Source organism: Gallinula chloropus (assembly GCF_964237585.1).
Source record: "Gallinula chloropus genome assembly, chromosome: 24".
NCBI lineage: Eukaryota > Metazoa > Chordata > Aves > Gruiformes > Rallidae > Gallinula > Gallinula chloropus.
The window spans coordinates 3,472,328-3,495,444 of record NC_140109.1 but is presented as its reverse complement, the minus strand read 5'-3'; the positions used below and the strand labels follow the sequence as shown (position 1 = coordinate 3,495,444).

The window sequence follows — 23,117 nt, the reverse complement described above, 5'->3', positions numbered from 1 at the left end:
GGTTGAGGTAGATGGGGTCATGTTTCTCCAGACACAGAGTCCCCATTTGCATTTCTGATTGAAAAATATGAGTTTTATAAGAATTGTGCTTCTCTTCTACAAGTAGATGAGGCGTGTCTGCTGATGCAGCTGTTGGACAAATAATTAAAAAATATAAAAGGAAAGAGAAAACTCAACAATTGTGAGGTAATGCTGCTGCACAGGTCTTGGCTTAAAAACAGAACCAGAAAATAGTAGGAAGAAAATGATGATCCTGTAATGAAGTGATAGATTAAACCAAGAAACAGTTAAGGAGCAGTAGGCTCTCATTGCTCCAAGTCAAAAGATGCCATATACCAACTTAATCAAGTTTTGGTTTAAGTCCTTAGCAAATACAATCCAAAAGACCATAAAAATGGAGGAGAAAAATGTTACCAATGCCCACTGTTGATCACCTTAGAGAGCTGACTGACGTCCCTCTGGAGTAGCCTGTGTTTCAAGCAATTCCAATTCAAGGGAATAAATGAAACAAATTTGTGAGTAAACTAAGAAACATGTATCACCAGGCTGCCAGCTGGAAACAGGCTGTATAGTCGTAGGCACTGAGGTTTCTGGAGGCACTGGAGAACTGAAGTTGAGAGAGGTCGTGTCATGTGTGTGTGTGTGTGTGTGTCCCCCAAAAAAATAAGTTAGAAAGATTTAAAAATTCATTATTTTGTGCTTAAATAAAAATGCACTATCCCATTGGCATTATTCTTCCAATCCACTGAGATCAGAGCAGGTCCTTCCATTGGCAGGGGTTGTCCAGCAGCCTTTGTTCCCATCTCTCCAGCCATCATGTGCTGTAGCTTTGTTCTGTATCCATAGCTTGGCTCTTTGATCAGTATGGGTCTTCCTCATCCGTGTCCTAAACAAGGAGTATGGAAAAAGAAATTGAGACTATGTCTGAAGGCATGGACCAAGTTATTCATTCAACACCAATTTTGAGTCTGCCAGGCTCCTGACAAGGGTTGAAATGCTTTCCAAAATGCTGCTGTGCTTCAGTAAGCCACAGGACACGTGCAAGAACTCACAGCTTGACTTCTCACAGCCTTATCATCAGAGGAGAATTGCTGCCGTACAAAGCACACGTGAGATGTGTTTCAGGAGAAGTAGTGGCTAAACCTCAAGCAAAAGCAGAACCATCAAGTGCAGACAACCATCATCTTAAGGCACACCAGCAGGCTCTACAAAGGAGGTCCAAAGCAGCACCAAGCTGTTTCTCAGCTAGAGGCAACCCACATACTTTGAGATCCCCATCGTCTATTGTTTTAACCACAATGAGCATGTGATGGTGACCCCAAAATCCAGCTCTGCAGCTCTTCACTTGAGAGCTCTCAGCTTGAGAGCAAATTAAAAGCTCTCTAAGGGAAACCTCACTAACTTTTCAGCCAGATATTCACTGAGTTAGCATATTACCAAATAGTTAAAGTTGCGAAGTAATGAAAAGGATGTTACAGAATGTAACATAGAATCAGTAAAGCGAGTGAGACGGGATGCTCAGGGACTTGGTAAGTATCAAGCCTATGACAGAACAATCACTAGAAAAGGAGCAGGATTATAGCATTCAAATTTGACTTCTCTCAAAAGATAAGAAGGGTTTTTTGCAATTTTTAAAAGCTCCAACTGCCTGGCAGCATTTTTCTCACCAAGTCTGGGCTCCCACCCTTTCACATCTCTCCAGTAGCAGTACAGCAACGGTGCCTCCCTGCTCCCCAGCACATCACTTGAACCAGCCTTACCAGCTCCCCTGGCAACTCTGCCTTTCACACAAAGTATTTTCTACTTCCTGCACCTCTCCAAACCTTCCCTCCCCCTCCTCCCCCCATCCTGCTGCGTTTTATGGACAATTGTAGCTATTTCTTACATAACTCACGTAATGGCTCGGTTTTCATTCCATATCTAATAAAGCCTGGAAACCATCAGCACACACCTGTCTGGAGGCTCAGGCACTTAGCACATTTTAAATCATGGGCATTAGAACAGTGAGGGAAGCAACACATAGTTAAATCCTTCTTAACTACTTCCTGAGCACCCATCAAAGACGTAAAGGTGTGTCTGAGGTAAGCTCACTCTGTAGGATGTCGGGAGAAAAAGGAAAACACACTCAAATTAGCCATATTAGTGATCTTACTCTGGAATGTGCCACACTTATGGCTGTGGCTGCTAATGCCAGGATGCTAAACTGAGGGGCATTTTACAAAACAAGTAGAGCAGGGAGCCAGAATGCTCAGCAGCTCCAGTGTAACACGGCTGCAGAACAGGGCCTTGCTGATACGGCAGCGAGAGAACAAGCAGAGTCAGGAGACAACCACCACTTCATGAGACAAAAGAAAACAGACCACAGGAGCTGAGCGGGATTATGTGGTGATGAGAAGAGTGGAAGTGGGAAGACCTCCAAAAAAAGGAGACAAGGCTGCACGCTACCGTCTTGGAGTGAGGCAGAGGGGACTGAGGGAATGGCTGCCTCCATTCCTCACCATAGCACTGTCCCAACTCCAAAATGGCTCTGCAGAGGCTAAGAAACCACACAGCACAATAGCTAGCACAGAGAATTTTGAATTTCCATCTCAAAATATCTGCTTTGATTTCACTAAGGGCAAAGGAGAAATCACTTTGGTGCATTCCAAGGCAACATTGCGCTCCTCTGCTAGCCATGCAGTAGGCCCAGCCCTTCTCACCCCCTGTAGCCCATGTGGAAAACACCAAGGAGTGTAAACCCAGCCATTCAGGACACTTCTTTGACATGCAGAGGTGTTAGGCCAAGCTCTGCCTGCTGCTCCTTGCACCTCCTCTGAGCATCAAAGTTTACAAAACCACTTTGAAACGTCACCTTTCACTTACCGCACAGTTCATGCACCAGTCCCTGAGCTTCCCCCAGCAGCTGTCTGTCTCAGTATGTTCAGGCCTGCAGAAAAAGCAAGGGATTAGATTGGATTTTTCTCCCAACACAGGTACTAGTATCTCCTGCAAGGCTGTGAATTCTAATTCTACCATATGGAATCGAAGGTTTTCCATCCTGATGGTCAGAACCCCACGCAGCAAGACCAAGAAGGAGGAGGAATGTCACATCCCTTATTGTGAAGGCCGATGGCTGCCATGAAGAATACAAGAAGAGCTGCTGTTTGCCTGGCAGAACTTACTTTACTTGTCAGAACACTGCATTAAAACCCTGTTCTTGCCAGAAAGTGTAGTACAGAGTTCACTGCGTGGCCAGGCACAGCTCCAGTGTTACCTTGCTGTTCTCACTCCTGAACCTTCCAGGAACAGAGTCCTCCTTGGTGCAGAAGGGAATTTAGTCTCCAAGGCTCAGTCAGTACCTGGCATGGCTGCTCAGGCCATCCCAGGGAAACCAGTTAGCATCACTCTGTCTGTGGTGGTGTTAGGAATACGTCATAGTAGCACACAACACGCAAAGCCCATGAAAGCAAAACATCTTGCTGATTTAGGCTGAAACACGTGTGATTGCAGAAGTGAAGGTCTGCTGAAACCTAAAATGCTGCAGTTCTGTGGTCTTGCACAGATGGCAGAAAAAGGGGATGTACAGCACTGTGGTTCTGCCCCAACATGGGGATTTTCCAAAGATTTCAGACCGCTGGCTAAATTATGCTTATGGAGACACAGACTTCAGTGCCTGAACTGCAGATGCTGAGAGCTATGGAATGAAGGACAGTGGAGAAACTGTCCTTGGGCCCATAGCAACAGGCTGAAATACAGGTTTAATTTAAGTTGGAGCCAGAACTTACTCATCAGACACTTCGATGGAGGATTTCTTGTAGCCAGGTTTATTTTTCTCCTGTTGCACTCTGAATTTTCTTCCCATCCTTACCAACAGCAGAACCAGCACAACGATGGAAGGGAGGAATACTGCAATGGACAGCAGCACTGGGGAAGTCAGCTGGAAGGAAAGGCCTGCAGGAAAGACAAAGAGCAGCCCAGCTGTATGAGTAGCAAAACACTGCTTGCCTAAATCACTGCAACGGGAAACGTTCATCCAGGATAAGGGCTGCTAGCCCCTGGATGTAAAGAGAAGAGCTGGCAGATCTGAACCAGCTTGTCATTGAACCTGCATGATTCCCAGCACATCACCAACACTGTGGGGTGCTTTATATGCAAAAATCTACCAAGGATGGCAGGCCATGACATAGTTCTCCCAGCATGTCTAAGCTGCAGGTTTGGTGCAGGTCTCACATGCAGGGTAGATGAGGAAACTCAGCATTACTGAGAATCTGCCTTGGGGATGTGACACTTATTTTTAGACCAGCAGTTCCTAAATGTTTAACTTGTTCTCCTGCTGAAATACATCGAGACCAGAGCTGCCAAACAAATGCATGCACGCTTCTGATTACTGTTATTACCACAGCTTCCTCTGTCCCTTTCTGCCCCAAATAAGCTCAACTTTTCAAGGTGCTTAAGCTCAGAAAGGGTGGAGCATGGAAGCCCAGAGCTCTCCTTTCACATGCAATACTTGCACTTCCAAGATCCTGACAAAGCCACAGTGTACCACCCAGAGGAGGCCATGCTGCTGAAATGCAGGCTTACCCCTCTCTGTCACCATCAGCACTGTCTGGGGAATGTTGTGGTACACATCCGGAGGGTTCTTGACACTGCAGATGAATGTCCCATTGTCACTCATCACTGAGCTTTGGATAGCAATGGAAGCATCACCCTTGGCAACATTCCCAACCCAGGAGATCCTGTCTTTGAACTTTCCCACCGTTGTTACGTATGGAACAGATTGATAGTGAAAAATCTAGGAGGAAGCAAAGACAAACACTCATCTGAGAAAAGCAAACTACTTTTTGGACAGTAAACATAAAGGAACACACATTAGGAAGTCAGAAAGACTACTTGTTACAAAGGAGACCCTATCAAGTTCCTCTTTGATAACTGCATGCCAGTCCCATTTCATCAGATTGCAAACACTTATCTACCAGCCCCAGCTCCTGGATACTGGCATCACCACTCTGACCAACTTGTGTCCCTCTGCAGATCTTGAGCTGAGAAGCAGAGCAGCCTTCTTATCTCATGCAAGGCTTGGCTTCTTGCACTTGCTGTCCTAGCAGCAGGGAGCATATCTCACTTCATACACGCAGCACCCTTTTGTTCCAAACACAAGGCTGCTCCTAAGAGTTCAAACTCTTCAGGCAGTAGAAGTCACTGACAATCTCTGAAGATGGGTGTTTTCTCTTTCCACCTTGAATGAGATTTTCAGGGAGCTTTCAGATGTAGATGTATTTGTGCTTACATTTCAAAATGCTGCCAACAAAACAGCAAGTAGCAGGCCCTAAACTTTCAAGTCTGTCATCGTCACTGTCTTCAGACTGTCACTGCACACATGTTCTTGCCACTCCAAGATATCTCAGCAGCAGACTGCCTGACAGAACTACGAGGGTACAGCTAGCTGCCTTCAAGAGAGCTGTATCAATCACATGCTTTACAGTTGTTCTATACATAGCTACAGCACACTTGGGTCAAAACCCAAAGTTTGCCTACATCATCTCACTGTTATGCTGTGATGCATTTACATGGGATACTTTTTTGCCCAAAGAACACTAAAGCAATGGGAAAGGAGGTGACAATGAGACCCCCAAACCCCAAAGTGACGAAGCAGCACAGTCAACAGAAAACACCCCATCAGATTTTCAGTCAGTCCCCAGTAAGAAAAGGCTCCCTGTTCCACTTACTGTCTCCATCTGACCCCCTGTGAGGGGCCGGTAGGTCCAGTCTACCGTCAGGCTCTCGGTGATGGGAGAACTGGATTTGAAGTAGCATTTCAGCAATACTTGCTCACCAATGAAACCCTGTACTTTCGGACTGGCTTTAATTTCCAGGGAAAGAGTGTCCCAGGCACCTGGTGGGACAAGCACAACAGACCAAGAACAGGTTTCTCATTATCTGCGAGGCGTGGGAGTGATGGTGTTTCAAAGGTATCGATGCACACCCAGGCCAACTGCGGTCCAAAGACCAAATCACAGCTCCCTCTCTGATCCTGCAATGCAAAGGGGAACAGGCAGCTTCCCCCAGCTGTTCTCTGCGGGGTTGGAACTCGCCCCAGATAAAGAATTTCTCTTGAAAATACCAGCAAGGGGGTTACAGACACTGAAGCGAGGAGATAAAGAGCTGAGAAAACAAATCTGCCGGCTCTCCCACACGTTGCACAACGCCAGCTGCAGATAACTTCAAGGCAGCCCTAGCCCTGTGTCTTGCCCCAAAGCGGGGGAGCCAGCCCGCCGCTCCGCAGCGGCACCAACGTCTCTTTACTTCTCGTTTTCAGCCGGTGCAGCAGCTTCTGCCTCCCTTCCCCTGCTGCGATGCGGCGGGCAGGGATCATAGAATCATAGAATTGTAGGGGTTGGAAGGGACCTCAAGAGATCATCGGGTCCAACCCCCCTGCCAAAGCAGCTCCCTAGGAAATATCACTCAGATAGGCATCCAGACGGGTCTTGAATATCGCCAGAGATGGAGACTCCACCACCTCCCGGGGCAGCCTGTCCCAGGGCTCTGGCACCCTCACGGTGAAAATGTTCTTCTGCATGTTTGTGCAGAACTTCCTGTGCTCCAACTTGCAGCCATTGCCCCTTGTCTTATCCCCACAGACCACTGAAAAGGGGCTGGCTGATTCCCTCTCCATCCCCTGCTTAAGATAATTATAAACTTTAATTAGGTCCCCCCTTAGTCTTCTCAAGGCTGAAGAGTCACAACTTACTCAGCCTATCCTCATAGGGGAGATGTTCCAGGCCCCTAATCATCTTCATGGCCCTTCTTTGGACTCTCTCCAGGAGATCCCTGTCCTTTTTATACCAAGGAGCCCAGAACTGGACACAACACTCCAGGTGGGGCCTGACCAGGGCAGAGGAGAGGGGGAAGATCACCTGGATCACGCAGTCAGCCTGCCCGGCGGCCAGGCCACTCGCATCCTGCCCTTCGCAAGCCTCCGGAGCCCGGCTTACCGAGTCTTTACAGAGGCGCTGGGCACACAGGGCTGGCTCGGCGGCGGAAGGAGCAGGCACAGATCCCCCGCTGCCAGTTCCCGGCGGCGGCGGGACGGGAACCCGCAGCCCCAGTGCGGGCTGCGGGGCCCCGCTGGACGCCCTTCCGTCCCCCGCAGCTCCCCACCCGCCCTTCCTTCCCCCGCACAGACCCGCTCCGCGCAGCGTGCTCGCCGCGGGCACCGCGCAGCGAAGCCGGGGCTGCGGAGCCGTCCGCACCCCGCTCCGGAACCCTTCAGAACCCTGCGAGCACCGGCACCTCCCCGCGGAACGTCCTCGCTGCCGGGGCCGGCCGCCGCCTCCCCGCAGCCGCCTCCCCGGCGCTCCCAGCCCGGCTCCCGTGCGGGACTCCCAGCCCCGCCACGCCGCGCAGGGCCGGGCCGGTCCCGTCCAACCCCGCCGCTCCCCACCGCCCCCCGTAAGAGGGAAGCCCCGGCGCGCCCCCGTTACCGAGCAGAAGCAGGACCCCCCGCAGAAGAAGGAAGGGGCCACCCTCCGCCGCCTCTCCGCACCGCATCCCGGCTCCGCTCAGGGCCGCAACATGGCGGCTCACCTGCGGGCAGCGCAGGTGAGGGCGGGGGCAGCCCCAAGATGGCCGGGCCGTATCGCCAGGGCGACGACTCACCTCGCCCCTGGGCGGCCCCGGCGGGACGAGCTCCTCGCTCCGGAGCAGGAGCCGCCCGGCCCTCAGTACCGGGGCCCGTTCCCTCCCTCCCCAGCCCGGGCGGCTCGTTTCTGGGTTGGCCGGTGCCTGTCGAGGCCGGACGCCGCTCGTTGGAGGTGCCGGCGGGCAGCGGGACGGCGCGACTGCCGCTCGGCGCTACTACAGCAGGCGCGGGCTCCCCGCCGCGTGTTTATTTATGAGACCCGATTGGAAAGGAAACGCACAGAGAGATAACGCGCCCCAGCACATCACAGGTAGCGTCGTAAAGGCATAAAGATACACTCCTTGGGCTGGTGTTTTGATATGGTGCTGGCCCAACGCCCTCACGGCTCTGTGCCTGCCGTGACCTGGGGCTTTGCTTCATGGAATCACAGGTTGGGTTGGAAGGGACCCCAGAGCACCCCCAGTCCCCCGCTCTGCCATGGGCAGGGACTCCCTTCCCCAGCCCAGGGTGCCCAAAGCCCCATCCAACCTGGCCTCGAACCCTGACAGGGATCCAGGGGCAGCCCCAGCTTCCTGTCACAGCCTGTGCCAAGGCTCCACCACCCTCAGAGGGAAGGATTTCTTCCTACTATCTAATCTAAGTTTCCCCTCCTGCAGCTGAAGGCCATTCCCTTTGGCCTGTTCCTTTCTGACCTTGTCCCTGCCAAGCTTTCCTGGAGCCCCTCATGGGACTGGAAGGGGCTCGGAGGTCTCCCCACAGCCTCTTCTTCTCCAGACTGAGCCAGCCCAGCTCTCAGCCTGGCTCCAGAGGAGAGGGGCTTCAGCCCTTGGATCATCTCTGTGGCCTCCTCTGTACTTGCTCCAACAGCTCCATGTCCTTCTTGTCTTGAGGACCCCTGAGCTGGACACAGAACTTCAGAGGGGTCTCCCCCCAGGGCAGAGCAAAGGGCCAGATTCCCCCCTCAACCTATGAATCACACTGCTGGGCATGCATCCCAGGACCTAGTTGGCTTTCTGGTCTGCCAGCATTGCTGGTTCATGTTGAGCTTGTTTGCCTTAATCTCTCTAAGTCATATGGGTGACCTCCTGGACAACAAAGAGCATCCAGAGAAAGAAGGACTAGTGCCCTTGTTGCAAGTCTGACATGGTGCTAGAAGCTACTGAATGATGGTACCACACCTGATGGCATCAGGACACCATTGCTTGTTTGGGGAAGTGTCTGAACTTGAACCACAGCAGCTGATGCCAGTCAGAGGTTCAGGGCACCTGCAACAGTGGGTGTTAAGGCTGCTGAACTGGGGAAGGAAGTGTCCCCATGGCAGTGGTGTGCTCCCTTGGAGAGAAGGGAGGGAGCAGGGCTGGAGGTCTGGGGGGTAAGGAGGTCAGCGTTGGGGTGTACTGCTGAGTGGGAAAAGGGAGAGAGCTGCCCAAGCACACGGCCACGTGCTGCACAGCAGAAGGCAGTGCCTTCAGCTACTGTAGCTGCAAAGCCTACTGACACTGCAAGAGATCAGCATGAAAAAAGCATTTGCTGGTAAACATTATCCCTAATAAGAAACAGCATGCATTCCCCAGCTGTAACACTTCCCATTTAAAGTAGCAAAGAGATTTAAAGTATGTTGTAGCAACTGGCTGCTCCTCTGATCCCCCATGGAGTCAGTCTTCCTTGTAGTGGTGGTGAAGAGGATTTGGATATTGAGGGAGGAAAAAAAAAGGCAGCACAAATGCACCTGGCAGTTCTTAAGGTGCAAGTGTGTCTGCTTAGACACTTTAAAAGCCTCAGTCCAGTCAGCTATCTTGGCATTTTGTTCAGATCTTTTGGCATTTGTTCATCTTCAGGGCAGCTTTCTTCACATTCTGCAGGTGTGAAGATTAAAGAAAGGTCCTTGTTCATGGGGCAAATTCTTCCTGCTTTGCTTCAGTGAAGGAAATGTACAACTTATGCTCGTGTCATCCTCTTTCCTTGCTGGAATTTCAGGTTGGGCAGGGATACCACATTCACAGCATGAAGCATCTGCAATTCAGCTTTTTTCTAACATCTGAAATTACAAGCTTTCACCATCTGCTTTAGAAGTACCTAAGAAGAAAGATCATAAAGAAAAACAAAACAGAATAATTAGGGCTATTGTTGAAAACAAAAACAGTAGAGGCAACTGCTGATCTCTGAAATTGAGTGGGTAAAAACTATGCTGAAAGGTTCCAGCAAAGCCAGCAAATCTGGAAGTGGTTTCAGCCTTCCTGCAGCCATTTTCAAACAATAAAGATTAATTGAATCAAAAAGCAGGCTCAAAACTGGTGAAAAGAAATGAATTCGCTCCTCTTCACCCACAAAGCAGGCGTATCACAGAAAGCAGCAACAAGGGCTTTCCTACAAATGAACCTCATCACTAGGCTGGAGAAGCCCTTTCTGCAGTTAGGAGGCAGCTCTGTCTGCACTGCCTACTCAGCTGCCAGTCTCTCTGCGAAGGCTCCTCCAGAGCAAAGTGTGACTGTGGTCTCTGTTGTTTCTGCTTTGTCTGTGAATGGAAGTGAATTACCCACGTACAACTGTCTTAGAGGCTGCAGGATGAGAGACAGGAATTAGAGAGTCTTTGGATGGATACCTGCACTGTATGTCCCGTCAAAGACCTCTAGTCTTCCAATGGACCAGCCTCCTTTTCTTTCAGACTCTCCTTTTCTTTACTCCTATAAAAAGAAAAGGGGGGGGTGGGGAGTCCAAAAGCCCAAATCAGCATCAAATATCCTGAGCAGTAGAGTCATATTCTGAGTTAAATAAATATAACAGCCATAAGATATAACAGAAAGTTATACAATAACTAGCATGCTACAAGCACGGTGACCACAGTGTGTGGGTTCACAGAGGGGAACACTGAGTGATCAACTGCCAACTACCCTCACAGCAGCTGGTCCTCACTCAAAGGAGGACCCACCGTGATGGACAAGAGCAAAATCAGGACTCCAAAGCTCACTGGTCCTGGGGCTGTGTTCTAAATGCAGGCAAGCAGCAATTATTGTTAATTGTGTTGGCAGTTTTGCTCTGTAGATGCTTAGTGCATTGGAGATGCCAAGCTAAGAAGATACAGTTGACAGGCTTTCTCTCTCTTTCTCTCCTTGGTCCTTACAGTTCGGTGTCTGCCCCCTCAGTCCTCTTCTCCCGTGCTTTCTTCCGGTGGTGTCGACAGATAATCACAACTATCACCACCACGACCATCAGGACACAAGCAGAGCCAATGGCCACCACCAGGAAGTGGATCTCTGAGAATTGCACTGCGTGGAGAGAAACAGAGACGTGAAGGAGAGGAGGGCTCTGTGCCCCTGAATACAGCCTTTCCTCAGGCTCCTTTGTGCCCTGTGTCCATCAACTACACTCATCCTTTCTCTTTATAGTCCCATTATTCCATGTATTCTCCCAAACACAGGGGAAGACCTGCCAATGCTTCGCGCGGCCTAAACTCAGGTCACCTCCGGGGTGGTCCTTGGCCTCTCACCTTTCTGCACCACTCTGAGCCGCACCTCACCGATGGGGCCATCCACATCTGGTGGGTTCTTCACCTGGCAGGTGAACGTCCCGTTGTCAGTGGGCTGCAGGTTCCAGATGACGATGGAAACATCGTAGCGCTCGATATTCCCATCCCAGGTGACCCGCTCTTTGAACCGCCCAGCAGACAGCTTGTAGGGCTCCTTCAGGTAATAAAACACCTACAAGAAAGAGAGGGAGCTGTCAGTCTGACACACTGTGCACTGTTCATGATGGAAGCAGCATGTGGAAGTGGAGGGGCGCTGGTTGAGGCACATGAGTAGGGCTGCGCTGGCCCAAGTGCTGCCATCCCAGCACTGAGGCCTCTTCAAAAGCCAGTGGCTTTGCTCCAGCAGCCGTGGGAGCTCTGCCCTGCTCAGACCTCAGGCTCTGTTCAGCTGCCTGTCGGCTGTGGGCAGCACTAGATGCTTGCCCTGCCACCTCAGCCAAAGGAAAATGTTCTGTAAGTCACATGAGGTGCAGGATATCAGCTAAGCCATAGGGTTCAGCTGTGGCACAAGCAGACAGGGCTCCGCCAGGCCCTGGATCTAGTAATCCATCTTACCCAAAAGTAAACACAAACAATGCTCCTTTAGCCAGGGTCTGCAAACAAAGCTTCTTGCTCGGAGCAGTGATCATGAGTAGCAGAGAAAAGGCCTGAGATGTACATACTGGTGTGTTCTGGCTGTGCTTGCCCCTGCCCTGCAGTCACCAGGCTCACCCAGCGCTGGACCTGGGGACTGGTTGGTTTGGGCACCCGCGCATCCATGAAAGGGAGTGTAAAGGTCTCACTCACTGGCTCGTGAGCACTCAGGTCCTCAGGCTGGAAGTTCCAGGTCACTGACAGGTGCTGGCTAATAGGGCTGCTGCTGGAAAAGGTGCATTTTAACCGCAGGTTAGTGCCGTTCACAGCATCCACCTCCCTGGAAGTGTGCACCTCCACGGCTGCCACAGGCCACAGTGCTGCAGGGAAGACAGCAGGTATTAGAGGTAAAGTACCATCTAGGAGCCAGCTCATGGCTTTTCCTTATCTGCATTTACTCTATGCAGGAGGCTGCTCTATCTATCCCTGCAATGATTCATTATTGGTCCCTGCCAATGATTCATCTGACAGAGCGCACAGATGCAGGGACTGAGGGAGGTGATCCTGTGGGTACAGAATCCTGTGCCTCGTGGATTTTGTCTGCTGATAGACAAGCTGCACAGTGCTGGTTTCACAGGGGTTTGCTGGTTTGAACTACCAACGCAGGGCTTTCTGTGTAGTTCTGTGGCTGCGCAGATAAACAAAGACCTGAGAGAGCACCGTCAAGAAGGACTGGCCTATAGGGACAGTGGTCTTTGCTTTGGGGAGGGATGGCTCTCTTCAGGCATGAGCAAACGACATGTAGGAAGTGCAGTGCTGTTATAAGTGCCACCCCTCCTTTAATACCTGCTTGCTCCTGCCTGGCACTGAAGACACCATGTGCATGTCCAGGTAGCATTTTCCCAGGCGATTATGCTCTACTGCCATCAGTTCCCCAAGAAACAGTTTCCATTTCCCATGCTAGAACTTTCCTCTACCCATTTTGTATTACAAGTCTGAGTCATGCTGTGGTGAAAACTGCCCTTCCTGATGGACGATGGGCCTGGTAAACTATAGCCAAATATAGTCAGGCTGAGGAACAGGAAATCCTCAAGGTAAATCTCTAAGCATTTGGTTGTCAACGAAACATCCTCTGTTAGACCAACCACAACAGCTGCCAGTGTAAAAATAAGTTAGCTTTAAGTTAGGCTACTCTGACGGAGGGATGATCAGGAAGATGGAGACCATCAAGGCACAGAAAGAAGAAGAACGAGAAGTAGGAAAACCACAGGGTTGCTCGTGAAGATGCCTCTCACCCGGAGCCCCAGCTGTCCTGTGGCTTGCCCAGCCATTCCAGACACAGCACAATCGCCCTGGCAGATCGGTGCTGCCAGTTCTTGCTCTCTTCCCCACGATCCACCACTCTCTGCTTTAGCTCCCTGAGGTAGCAGGTCCCTTTCCACAGAACAGCAGTGCTGAGCTAAAAATCCCACTGCTGCTGAAAGGGACAGTCCTTCCTGCTTGTCATCATGTGCTCCCATTAGTTTCCTTTTACACACTGGTCAAACCAGCCCAGTAGAAAGAGACAATGCTCTCCTGTCACTTTAGGAAGTCGAGTTAACTCAACCCAGTGTGAGTCATGCCAAAAAATGCCACTCTGGTGTTGTAGGATATGGGCTTCCTAGAAAAGCCAATCAATGCATTTCCTGTCTTTGAAAAGGATTTATAACCAAAGACTTCCTTGCTCATTTTCTTTTTCCTCAAAGGAGAAAGTGTTTGAAGTGCCAAAACACAGAAGGTGTTCACGTTGGAAAAAATAGGCAGAGATCATGTTTCTCACCCCAAGATTCCACATCAAATCTTTTCCTTTGAAACTTCTTTGAAAGAACCACTGTGGGAAATAAGTGTAACATACTTTTCTCTGGGTGCATGTCTCTGCTGATGCACTGGGGAAAGGAGGGCAGCGTGTTCCTAGATTCCAGCTACACTGAAATAAACCACTGTAAATTCAAGGGAGGTTTTTGTTGTTGATCTGGAGTTGCTGCTGTTAACAATCCCCGATTGTCCAGTAACAAAGAGAGCAGGGGAGAAAAAAGGCTGGGAGTAAAGTCCAGTTTCCTGGCAAAGGAGTAGAAGATGTGTAAGCCGAGCTCAGAATGAGATCAGTGTTCTTCTGCCTCAACACACACCTCAACCTGTTTGTGGGAGAAACTCAGTCGCTCCGATCCCTTTGTGTCCCTGCCGGGAGCCCGACCCAAAGAACCCCAGCAATGGTCCCCAAGCACCTGAGAGCGCTGCTGCAAGGGTGCTGCCTGAGCCAGGGAGATAGTGGAGGGATGAGAGGAGGAAAGCCAAGATGGATACTGAGGCCAGGCAGTGCCTGGCTCCCTTACCTCGGAGCTGCGCCCCAAGGAAGAGCAGGGCACCCAGCCAGCTGGGGCTGCGCATTGGGAAGACAAGTCCGTAGTCCACAGGTCGAGCAGTCCTGGAGAGAGGAATCCGTTTCAGGCTCTCGCTGACTGGATGAAAGGGGAGTTTCTTGAAGCCTTCCCAGCACGGCAGAGCAAAGTCCTTTCTCTCAGCTTGGCCTGTGAGGAGATGCCTGCTGCTGGAGCCAGGGCTCCCTGCCCTTGCGCTGAAAGGCAAGGTGTGGCCAGCACAGCTCAGATATTCAAGGTGAGGTTAATTTCTTCTGCCTCCCATACTCCTTTGCTCTTTTGTGTTGCAATCATCCCTCCTCCCATCTTCCACCTAAAACCACTCCCCTCTCCTGGGAGGTAATATTGCTTCTAAAGGGAAAAGAAACCCAATTGCCTCAAGGTGTTTCCAGGTAGCCTGAAGGAATGAGGGCCCTTTGCTTGGCAAAAAACCTTGCAAACAGTCCACAAAAAGCCACCCAAAGCAGACAGCCTGTGGCAGCAGCATGAACACACATCCAGAGGATGGAAATGCAGCCTCCTACCGTAAAATGAAGTGATGGTTTTAGTGTTGCTTGGCTGGACACATCCTGCAGAAGGGCTGGGAGACTGTGTTAACTGGTGCTGGTAAAGTTCTTGGAAGTCTTGAGACAACTAACCTTGGACATGAGGCCAGCCCAGCAGTAGTCCAGGCTCAGCTGGGGAAACCCCACTGTGCTTAACAAGCAGGATGAGGTACTATCATTTCTCTTGAGGCACGTGGCAGTTGTGAGGGCACAACACTGAGAGATGCATGGGTGTTGGCAAAATAAAGATGTTTGCATTTGAAGAGCATAAATCACTTGAACAGCAGAACCTGACACTGACTGTGGCTGTGTTTGTGTCTGGTCCATGATTTAGTTCAAGAAGTCACCCCAGGTTATAACCTTCCTTGTGACTGACACTAATTTGCCTTGAAGTGGTGCCAGGGCAGGGAAGGGGAGGATGCCCTAACCTCCGGGTGTTTTGAAGGAGTGCCTTCAGCTCAGAGCTAAGGGGTGGAGTGAAGGCAGTCTTGCTGGACAGCAGTGTGGTCTCTGATTAGGATGTTTTTGATTACCTGGGACACAGGGAGAGGGTGTCTGAGCTGGCCAGAACTAGGTTTTGATGGAAAGAGAAGAGCAGCGGGACTCAGACTTCCTGCCAGTAAGCAACCATTTGGGCATCTCTACTCCCATCTGCTGTTCTAACATGCTTGTGGCAGCTTCTGAGGAGAATACTGAATTGGTTTTAACATTTAAACTTCAAGGTACAAATCTGGCCATGTAAAAAAGCACCAAGGCCATCAGCCTCACAGTCTGTCCACAAAACAGCACAGAGAGTCCTGTGTCTGCTGATAGCTCTGAGATACCAGACAGCTCTATTTTCATGGAAATAAATTTGCCACATGTTAACCTTTCACCACTGTATCTCCCCTGATTCTCACTCCATTACCATTCCCAAACATGACCATGGTGCTTTCCTTGCCACCATAAGCAGTGATGAGGCTGGTTATTTTGCAGACAGAGGATGTTTTCTGTGCCTTTTTTGTACCTTCTCAGATTTTCTGCCTTTGTTGTAGGTGCAATTCATAACGTGAGTAGGAATACAGCATGAACATGTCAGCAACATATTGAAGCTGAAGAGAAACAGCAACAGAGGTAGGCAAGTTCCCATCCTAACAGGAGAGTGTGTCATCAAGGATCTATCCAGAGCAGAGTGTGAGCTTCAGGTCAGGGGCCTGCAGCAGGGCTTGAGGTGCTTGGCCACTGCTTCCTCTGTGCTCCTTGCTCTTGGTACGTCTGCAGAGGTGAGTCTGGGTGAGGAGCTGGGAAACGCCACTCTGGAAGAGGCAGTAAGAATAAATTCATTCCATTAGAGCAAAATAACAAAAGTAGAGTCTAGATTGCACCCCAGGTTTTGCAGCCTGGCACTCACAGGCTCCTTCTTGTTGGCTGTTTCTAGGTGCTGAGCTCGTAGCATTCCTGGTTCCCTGGCTTATCCCCTTGCAGCAGTTGGAACTCCAGAAACGCTTGCTTTGAGAAGTTGTTAGGAAGGTCCTGATGGCAAACCGGCTCCAACCTGAGCTATCTCTCCTTCTGCTCCTGGAGCAGTTGCACCAGGTCTCCGGAGACTGGAGCTGGGCTGGTGCAGAGCAGCCACCCCTTGCTGTCAGTGACGTTTCACGAAGACATTTTGAGCCTCCGCACTTCCTGACAGGGGCTTCTTTCACCCTACGTGTTCCACGCCGCTCTCGCCTGCTTGCAGGTTTCACTGGAAACACTGAGTGTCCCCAGCACTGCTCAGTTTGTTGCCATACACAATTCTGGGGAAAAAAAAAAAGTCTTGGGCCTCTTTCTTGTAAGTGAGGACCCGAAAAGGGGGTGTCTCCTCTCTTCCCTCACTGCCAGCCTTGGTGATGCCCATCTGATGCGGTAGAGAGCAGCAAGAGAAGGAGGAATACAAAGATGACGTTGGAGTGGTCCTTGTCTCTCCTGGGACTCCTGCTCTGCATGGGTGAGTACAGCTAGCCAGAAGCCCACGGGGACCAGGAGGGTGGCTGCTACCCCAGGGCTGCAAAGGAGAAAGCATCAGGGTGTGCGACTGGGTCTGCGAGTAGCTGCAGCCACATCTTCAGCAACTGGCATGTGCTGCTCTGTGGTGCTGCTGCTCTTGGAGCAAGTGTGCCCTTCAGAGTGCAGGGGCAGAGAGATGAGAATCCAGGCTAGAGAAGGGAACCCAAGGTCCCTGGTGATTTTTTACCTTGCTAGCTGATCCACCTGGTCTCCAAATGTCGTGCAGCAGGCAGGGTTGGAGCTTGATGCGCCGCTTGCTGCTGCAGGAGTGTGAACCATAACGTTCTGTGGTTTTAATTTTGGTTTTGTGCCTTATTCATGTCCTTTCCTTCAACCGTTTCGTGCTCCTGGGTAAATAACTTCAGTTCCAAGGCACTGTGATATCGTGGGAACGATAGCAATTTCCATGCCACCAGTTGGAACTGACCAGTATTTAAAAAGCTGGTTTAGGATGAAGTATCTGGAAAGACTATAAAGAAGCTGGTAGCTGAGAGAGAGAAATTTGAAAGATATTTGAAAGATAATTGAAAGATACCACACCAGGACTGCAGCTACTCTGCCAGTGTGCTGCAAATACCAACTGCTGTTCCTTGAGAAGACTGAAAACCTTTGGATTAGCAATGCCCTGTTCTTGTTTCAAGTTTAAATTTATCTTTACGTAAGGAAAAATGCATCTCCAGCCAAGCCCTGTGCATGGGGAGTTTCAAATCCTCAATTCTGTTACAAGTAAGTCCTGTGGTAAAGCCAGAGTTACCTGGGATGGGACATGAGCGCTGAGCACACGAATCCAGAACATTCCTTTGTTTATTTATGTTACTTTCCATCAACAATCGTCTTTAAGGCAAATCACAAGTCTGAGTCAGACCTCCTAAAAACCTGTTTCTGTAGTACTCCAGTCTGGAGACTTCAACAGAGCTGCTTGCTTCCTACCAAGAGAGAGAAGTCACACAGATAAGCTGCTTTAGAGAGTTAGAGCAAGCATCAGGGGCCAGTCCTCCGGTGAGTACAGTTCTGTGGAGGACGGTGGTTCTTCAGAAAGCAGGCTTGATTTCCCAGCACTCTTTGGTCTGTGATAACAAAGGAAAACTGTAGTGTACAGCTTGCAATAACTGTTTCTCTAGGCTGGGTCGGAAAATGACTCTCATTTCCATTCTGCCTCAGTCAGTGTCTAAGATGGCTTCCAAAGGAGAAGGCTTCCTCTCAGAACAACATCCTGCCTCGGCTAGCAGAACGCTTTGCACGCCCTCAGCACAAAGAGAGGAGCAGAAACATCCCTCAAGCAGCTGAGTTCAGTCTCTCTGATGCAGGAAAAGTGTGTGATAGCAGCAGCAACACTACTTAATGCTTACTGTTCTTTCTTTTGCAGCTGGCACCATGGCTCAGCAGGGTAAGTGTGTTTTACAAGTGTTCTTCAGTACTTAGTATGATTAAAAAGACCCACTATGCCTCACAAGTGAGGACCAGGAGGCCAATGTGAGTATTTCCATCTGATGATGGAAATTAACCATTCCCTGATGATTAATTGTTACTGACCTCACTGATGTGAAAGACTGGCTGTCACAAATTGTCCCTAATTATTGCTAGCGATGCCCAGACTGGGTTGGGCATTTTCTGACAGCAACAAGCAGCAAGGTAAGAACAGGCTGTTTTGTTAACACTTCCTATTCTCTCTTTTGCAGAGGATAACCCAGAAGAGAAGGGTAAGTGTATTTTATCAGCATTCTTAACTAGTTGGCATGATAGAAAGACTGCAGATGCCTCCCAAGTGAGGACTAAAAGGCAGAGAGAAACATTTGAGCTCAAGCGGTATTTTAGGACGGGAACAAATCCTGTTGGTTAGTTGCTGCTGTCATCGCTGATCAGACAAATGGGTGGTAACAAGTAGCCCCTAACTGTTAGTGGTCTCCAAGCAGGGTTGGCCATTTGCAGAGAGCAGCAAGCATAGGGATGAACAGAAGGGAGGAGTGGCAGGTGGCCAGGCAGGTGAACACTCTACGATGGTGTTTTGATGCTGTTTAGCAGTGTGAAGAACCAGTGTAAAAAAACTAAAGGAAAACATGTATGCAGCAGACACATATGCAGGATATTTATGTTGTGCCACCACATCAAAGATCTGGCAGAGCAAACTGGCACAGTGGGGTCAGGGGTGGGCAGGGAGCCTTGCTCAGAAGCCATTGGTAATACTGTTTTCCCTTCTCCTCCTTGGCCCACTTTCACCAATAAAGCCTTCCTTGTGGAAATCTCCGGAACAACAGTGACAATCACATGTCCCTCTCAGGAAAAGACCAAATATTGGAACGTAAATGGGAAACAGGAAGACCATGAGGAGAGTAAGCATATTATAAAGGATTACAGGAATGGTCCTACCAAAGTGAAATGCGGCGAAAGTGATTCTAATAAAAATGAATTGTACCTGCATGCCAGAGGTGAGTGATGAAGCACTCTGTCCACAGGCTAAGTCACATCTCACATGTCAGTGACAGTACTAGAAGCTGAGACTCAAGTTCCAGTGATGCTGGGCTGGGTGGATGCGATCTTACTGAGACCCTTCCCACACTGTGTGGGCCGTAAAAGAGTCCGAAAGGAAGTTTTTGGCCAAAGGAATCTCCCTTGTCTGTGCCTTTCCCCCTCAAGCTAGTTGCATGCCAATGGTTCCCATATCCAGAGAGCACCATGGTGTTTTATACGGCTTCCACCATGCTGTCACAAAGGCCAGGGGCATCTCTTACCTTGCAGAGTGGAAACCTCCCATCTGGAGCACACAGCCTGGGTTTCTGTGACCCACCTACCAGGAGGAGTTTGCCCCCACCCTGACAGAGGGATTTAAGTCGCTGAGCCCTTTGAATGCAGCTGCTCTGCATTCAGTCCAGCATAGGCAGAGGAGGGCAGTGGTCTAGGAGATGCTTTGCACCTCTGCCTCAGGCCATGCAAAGAGCAAAGGAGGTTGCACGCACACACCAGGCCCTGGTCTGTGCCTGTTTGCAGACTGAAATGGCAGGGCAGATGGAATGGCCTCTGCTGTCCCCCTTCCTCTCTGCTCTTCTTCCCACCCAGAACTGTACCTTTCCTGCCAGCACGCAGCAGATGAGTTAGTCCTGGACTTCTCATGCTGGGAAGGAAGGGTGCCCATCTCTGAGCACCTTCATCTCTCCCCCTGGCAGTGTGTGAAAACTGTGAGGAGCTGGATGCCTTGGCAGTGACTGGGATCATCACTGCAGATCTCTTCATCACCTTGGGGGTGCTGATTCTGGTCTACTACTTCAGCAAAGACAGGAAGGGACGAGGGAGCACTGGTGCTGGCAGTCAGCCACGAGGTAAGAGCCATTACTGGCACCTCTGCTCCTCACGATGTCTGCTGAGCATGAAATTAGGCTCTTGCCCCTGCTGAGTGATGGAGCCTTCTATGTTCCCCTCAAGCCTCCAAGACCTCGCCAAACAATGCTCCTGCTTGCCACATCTTCTGCACCAGGCTGCCTTCTTGTATGAGATGGAGTGTGGCTGCTGTGTCGTGTCAAAGGCTTCCTGTGCACAGGAAGCCATTTCAGGGGCTGCAATACAGCAGCATTGGCTCTGAGGTGAAGAAAGCTCTGTACAGTGGATGCTCAGCTTGCAAGTGCAGTTGCAGATGCAGCCTGGCCCTGTCCCACTTGGCTGCTTCTCTCAGGCAATCAAAGGCCAGGAATTAGGCCTGCACACAGAAGATGTGATTAGAATTTGTCGTGTTACTAACACAATATGTTTTCATTTCTGGCTTCTGAGGCCACAGTTTGGTGAGCCAGTTGACCCACGATATGCATTGTCCTGGGATCACCTCCAGGGAAGTCCCTCGTGCTGTTACAGGAATCATCACCAAGGATGACCTCTCTTTACCTCTGTTACAGGTCAGAAGATGCAGCGTCCTCCCCCTGTTCCAAACCCAGACTATGAGGTATGGAGAACCTGCATTTTTTTCCCCATCTCTCTTTGCTGGTACAGGGGCATAGTCAGAGCCCAGAATCAGTAGCATTTATGCTTCTTGATCCTTTGAAGAAACAACCTCCAGGCTTTTTTGGGAGCAGAGAAAAGAGGTTGTGAGGGTGGAGCCCCTTCTGATGCTGACACAAGGGGCTGGGAGCAGAACTGCAGCTTCTCGTGCATGCTGGCAGAGCAGCATCACGCCTGCTCCCTCTGTTGTGGTTTTCTCTGTATATTGTGTGGATCAAGACTCCAGTGATGTTTTAGGTGTGCCAAAAAGGGTTCCCTAGCTAACCTCTCTATTGTTCCCACAGCCCATCCGGAAAGGCCAGCGGGAAGTGTATGCAGGCCTGGAATCCAGGGGCTTCTGAAGTTCCCATGGGTGATGGGCTGGGAAACAGCAACAGCGGGGGTAAGGGCTCCTGCCCAGCTCAGCACCGGTTCTCTGCATGCCTGCCGAGGCTCAGGCATTGTGGGGTAAGCCACACAGGACAGGCACCTTGCAGCCATCTCCTGTGCCAGCCTGATGTCTTCCTCCAGCTTGGCATTAGTGAACAGTAACACAGGAGCACATCAGCAAGACAAGTCTTCCTTTTCATTAAAGAGCTGCAGCCTCACTCCTGGCTCCTGGCCTCCTTTTTCCTCACACTTCTCTCTCCGTTCCTCCCATTTAATTTCTGCACTGAGTGCCACCCTTTGCCCCCCGTGCCTGGGTAGCCAGTGGGCAAAGAGTGGGTCCTGCTTGTGGGGACTGGCCTCTGATCTTGTCCTGCTCTCATGTCACTAGCCAGTCTTCACTTTGCTGTCTGGGATTGTAACATGAGGACCAGAGGCGGTCAGCATATTAAACCCAAAATGGAACATTTTCATAGAAAACCCAGAGATATTTCAGTCAAAAAGAAGAGGTTTTCTTCTAAAAAAAAGGGGAAGCATTTCTACCAGTACATGCAGAGCCACCTGTCCATTCTCCAGCCCTTCTTCTGTAGGAAATGAGTGCAGCTGAGTACCACTTTGCATCATAGAATCACAGAATGGCATGGGTTGGAAGGGACCCCAAGGATCATAGAGCTCCAGTGACCTTTATGTTTCAGACCTTCAGCAGAGCATCCTCATAGGGTCATATGAGGATTCAGCACCTTCCCAAGCCATCAGAAAGCCTCCTGTTAGGAAATTTAGATGCTTGGCTTCAATCTTTGGTGCTGTTAAATGGTGGGACTCTTAGATATTTCAGCTAAGATGTGAACACACACACACACACACCCCTCCCCATTGCTTAGCAATGAGTATCAGCTTTGCAGTCTGGCTGAGAAAGCACAGTGGGGATTTTCAGGTTTCCCAGACTGGAAGGGAGAGCCTTTGGCTCAGCCCCAGGACTGGTGCTCTGCTCTGAAGCAGACTGGCATTCACTCCTTCACAGGCATAGAAATGAATGTACTGGGGGCACACAGGTAAAGCCCAGGACCTACAAAATCCAAAACAAGAACAGATCCTTTTCTTAGGTTGTCCCAGAGACTTCATGGACTCTCTTTTTACTGGTAGCCTAGGATAAACTCACTTCTTTGAGCGTGACATACCCTAAGGGGTGTGCCTTTGCTGGTGCAGTTCCATTTTCCAGAGCTATTGCTCTTGGAGATACCTGTGATTTGTCCTTTGCTGCCCTTTCTCTCCCCATTTCATCTCTGTGACTTGAACTCTGCCTGGCTTGAGGTAAAAGACATGGGGTGTGGGGCTGTGGGGGTGTGGGTGGCTGAGAGCAGGGCAGGATTCGTCAGGAGCCGGGGACTGGGGCTGGGCCTGTGAGACACATTTCTGTTGCTCTGCAGAGCAATAGCTCTGATGAAAGGAAACAGCAGCAGTGATGGGGGCTGAGGGTGGTTTAACCCTTGAGTTTCAAGTTTCATGCTTCAGGTTGCTGTGCTTACCGGGCAGGATGTGGTTTTAAAGGCAGCACAGCTGGGTTTACTATGCAGAGCGCTAAACATCTCGGAGGGAGATTGTAAGATACAGAGAGCACTAATCTCCCCCAGCTCTGAAACCACCCTGGGCCACGTTCTCTGCAAAACATCACTTCTCCAGGGACACTTGCTCAGTCCAGCCATACAGCCCATTGCCACAGGTGCCATGGGAGAAGCTCAGAGCACTCTGTGTGTACAAGGTCCAAATTTTGCTTCAAGTTATACACCCCAGTGTTTCTGCCAACATTTATGGGGTGGCAGTGCTTGCCTAGGGTTTGCCTAGGGTGTGCCCCAACCCGTGCCATCCCATGCTCTCCCTCATCTCAGAGGGACCAGTGCCCATCCAATCACAGTATCTCTCTGCCTCTTAGCTGCACTATGGAGGTACTTCTTTGCTCTCTGAAGGGTGATGTGCTGAGCAGCCTCTCACAAACAGAGGAGCTGTTTACAACACCGTCCCTGCTGTGTCTTTGATCTGTGCAGAGCATACCCACTTACTCT

General features: G+C 50.3%; 3 protein-coding genes across 4 annotated transcripts; 1 reads left to right on the top strand and 2 right to left on the bottom strand.

Moving 5' to 3' along the window:
• Positions 1 to 859: 859 nt before the first annotated feature.
• On the bottom strand, positions 860 to 7,527 carry MPZL3 (myelin protein zero like 3; the record flags this gene model as incomplete). Its single annotated transcript, XM_084275034.1, has 6 exons — positions 860 to 886; positions 2,863 to 2,926; positions 3,765 to 3,930; positions 4,561 to 4,771; positions 5,706 to 5,872; positions 7,461 to 7,527. 6 exons carry the CDS (start codon positions 7,525 to 7,527, stop codon positions 860 to 862), a joined length of 702 nt encoding a protein of 233 aa, XP_084131160.1.
• A 1,692-nt stretch (positions 7,528 to 9,219) lies between these two features.
• Positions 9,220 to 14,144, bottom strand: MPZL2 (myelin protein zero like 2; the record flags this gene model as incomplete). 2 transcript variants are annotated; one of them, XM_084275050.1, is made up of 6 exons in its annotated part: positions 9,220 to 9,694; positions 10,221 to 10,302; positions 10,740 to 10,884; positions 11,106 to 11,316; positions 11,931 to 12,097; positions 14,090 to 14,144. In XM_084275050.1, 5 exons carry the CDS (start codon positions 14,142 to 14,144, stop codon positions 10,248 to 10,250), a joined length of 633 nt encoding a protein of 210 aa, XP_084131176.1. In that variant the 3' UTR covers positions 9,220 to 9,694; positions 10,221 to 10,247. The 2 variants fall into 2 exon arrangements, with proteins under 2 accessions (XP_084131176.1, XP_084131177.1); XM_084275051.1 differs by lacking the exons at positions 9,220 to 9,694; positions 10,221 to 10,302 and having other exon boundaries at positions 10,613 to 10,884.
• A 3,502-nt stretch (positions 14,145 to 17,646) lies between these two features.
• Positions 17,647 to 21,278, top strand: CD3E (CD3 epsilon subunit of T-cell receptor complex). The gene is made up of 6 exons (XM_084274862.1): positions 17,647 to 18,094; positions 18,387 to 18,407; positions 18,933 to 19,133; positions 19,869 to 20,021; positions 20,589 to 20,635; positions 20,976 to 21,278. Exons 1-6 carry the CDS (start codon positions 18,049 to 18,051, stop codon positions 21,030 to 21,032), a joined length of 525 nt encoding a protein of 174 aa, XP_084130988.1. The 5' UTR covers positions 17,647 to 18,048; the 3' UTR covers positions 21,033 to 21,278.
• Positions 21,279 to 23,117: the final 1,839 nt, after the last annotated feature.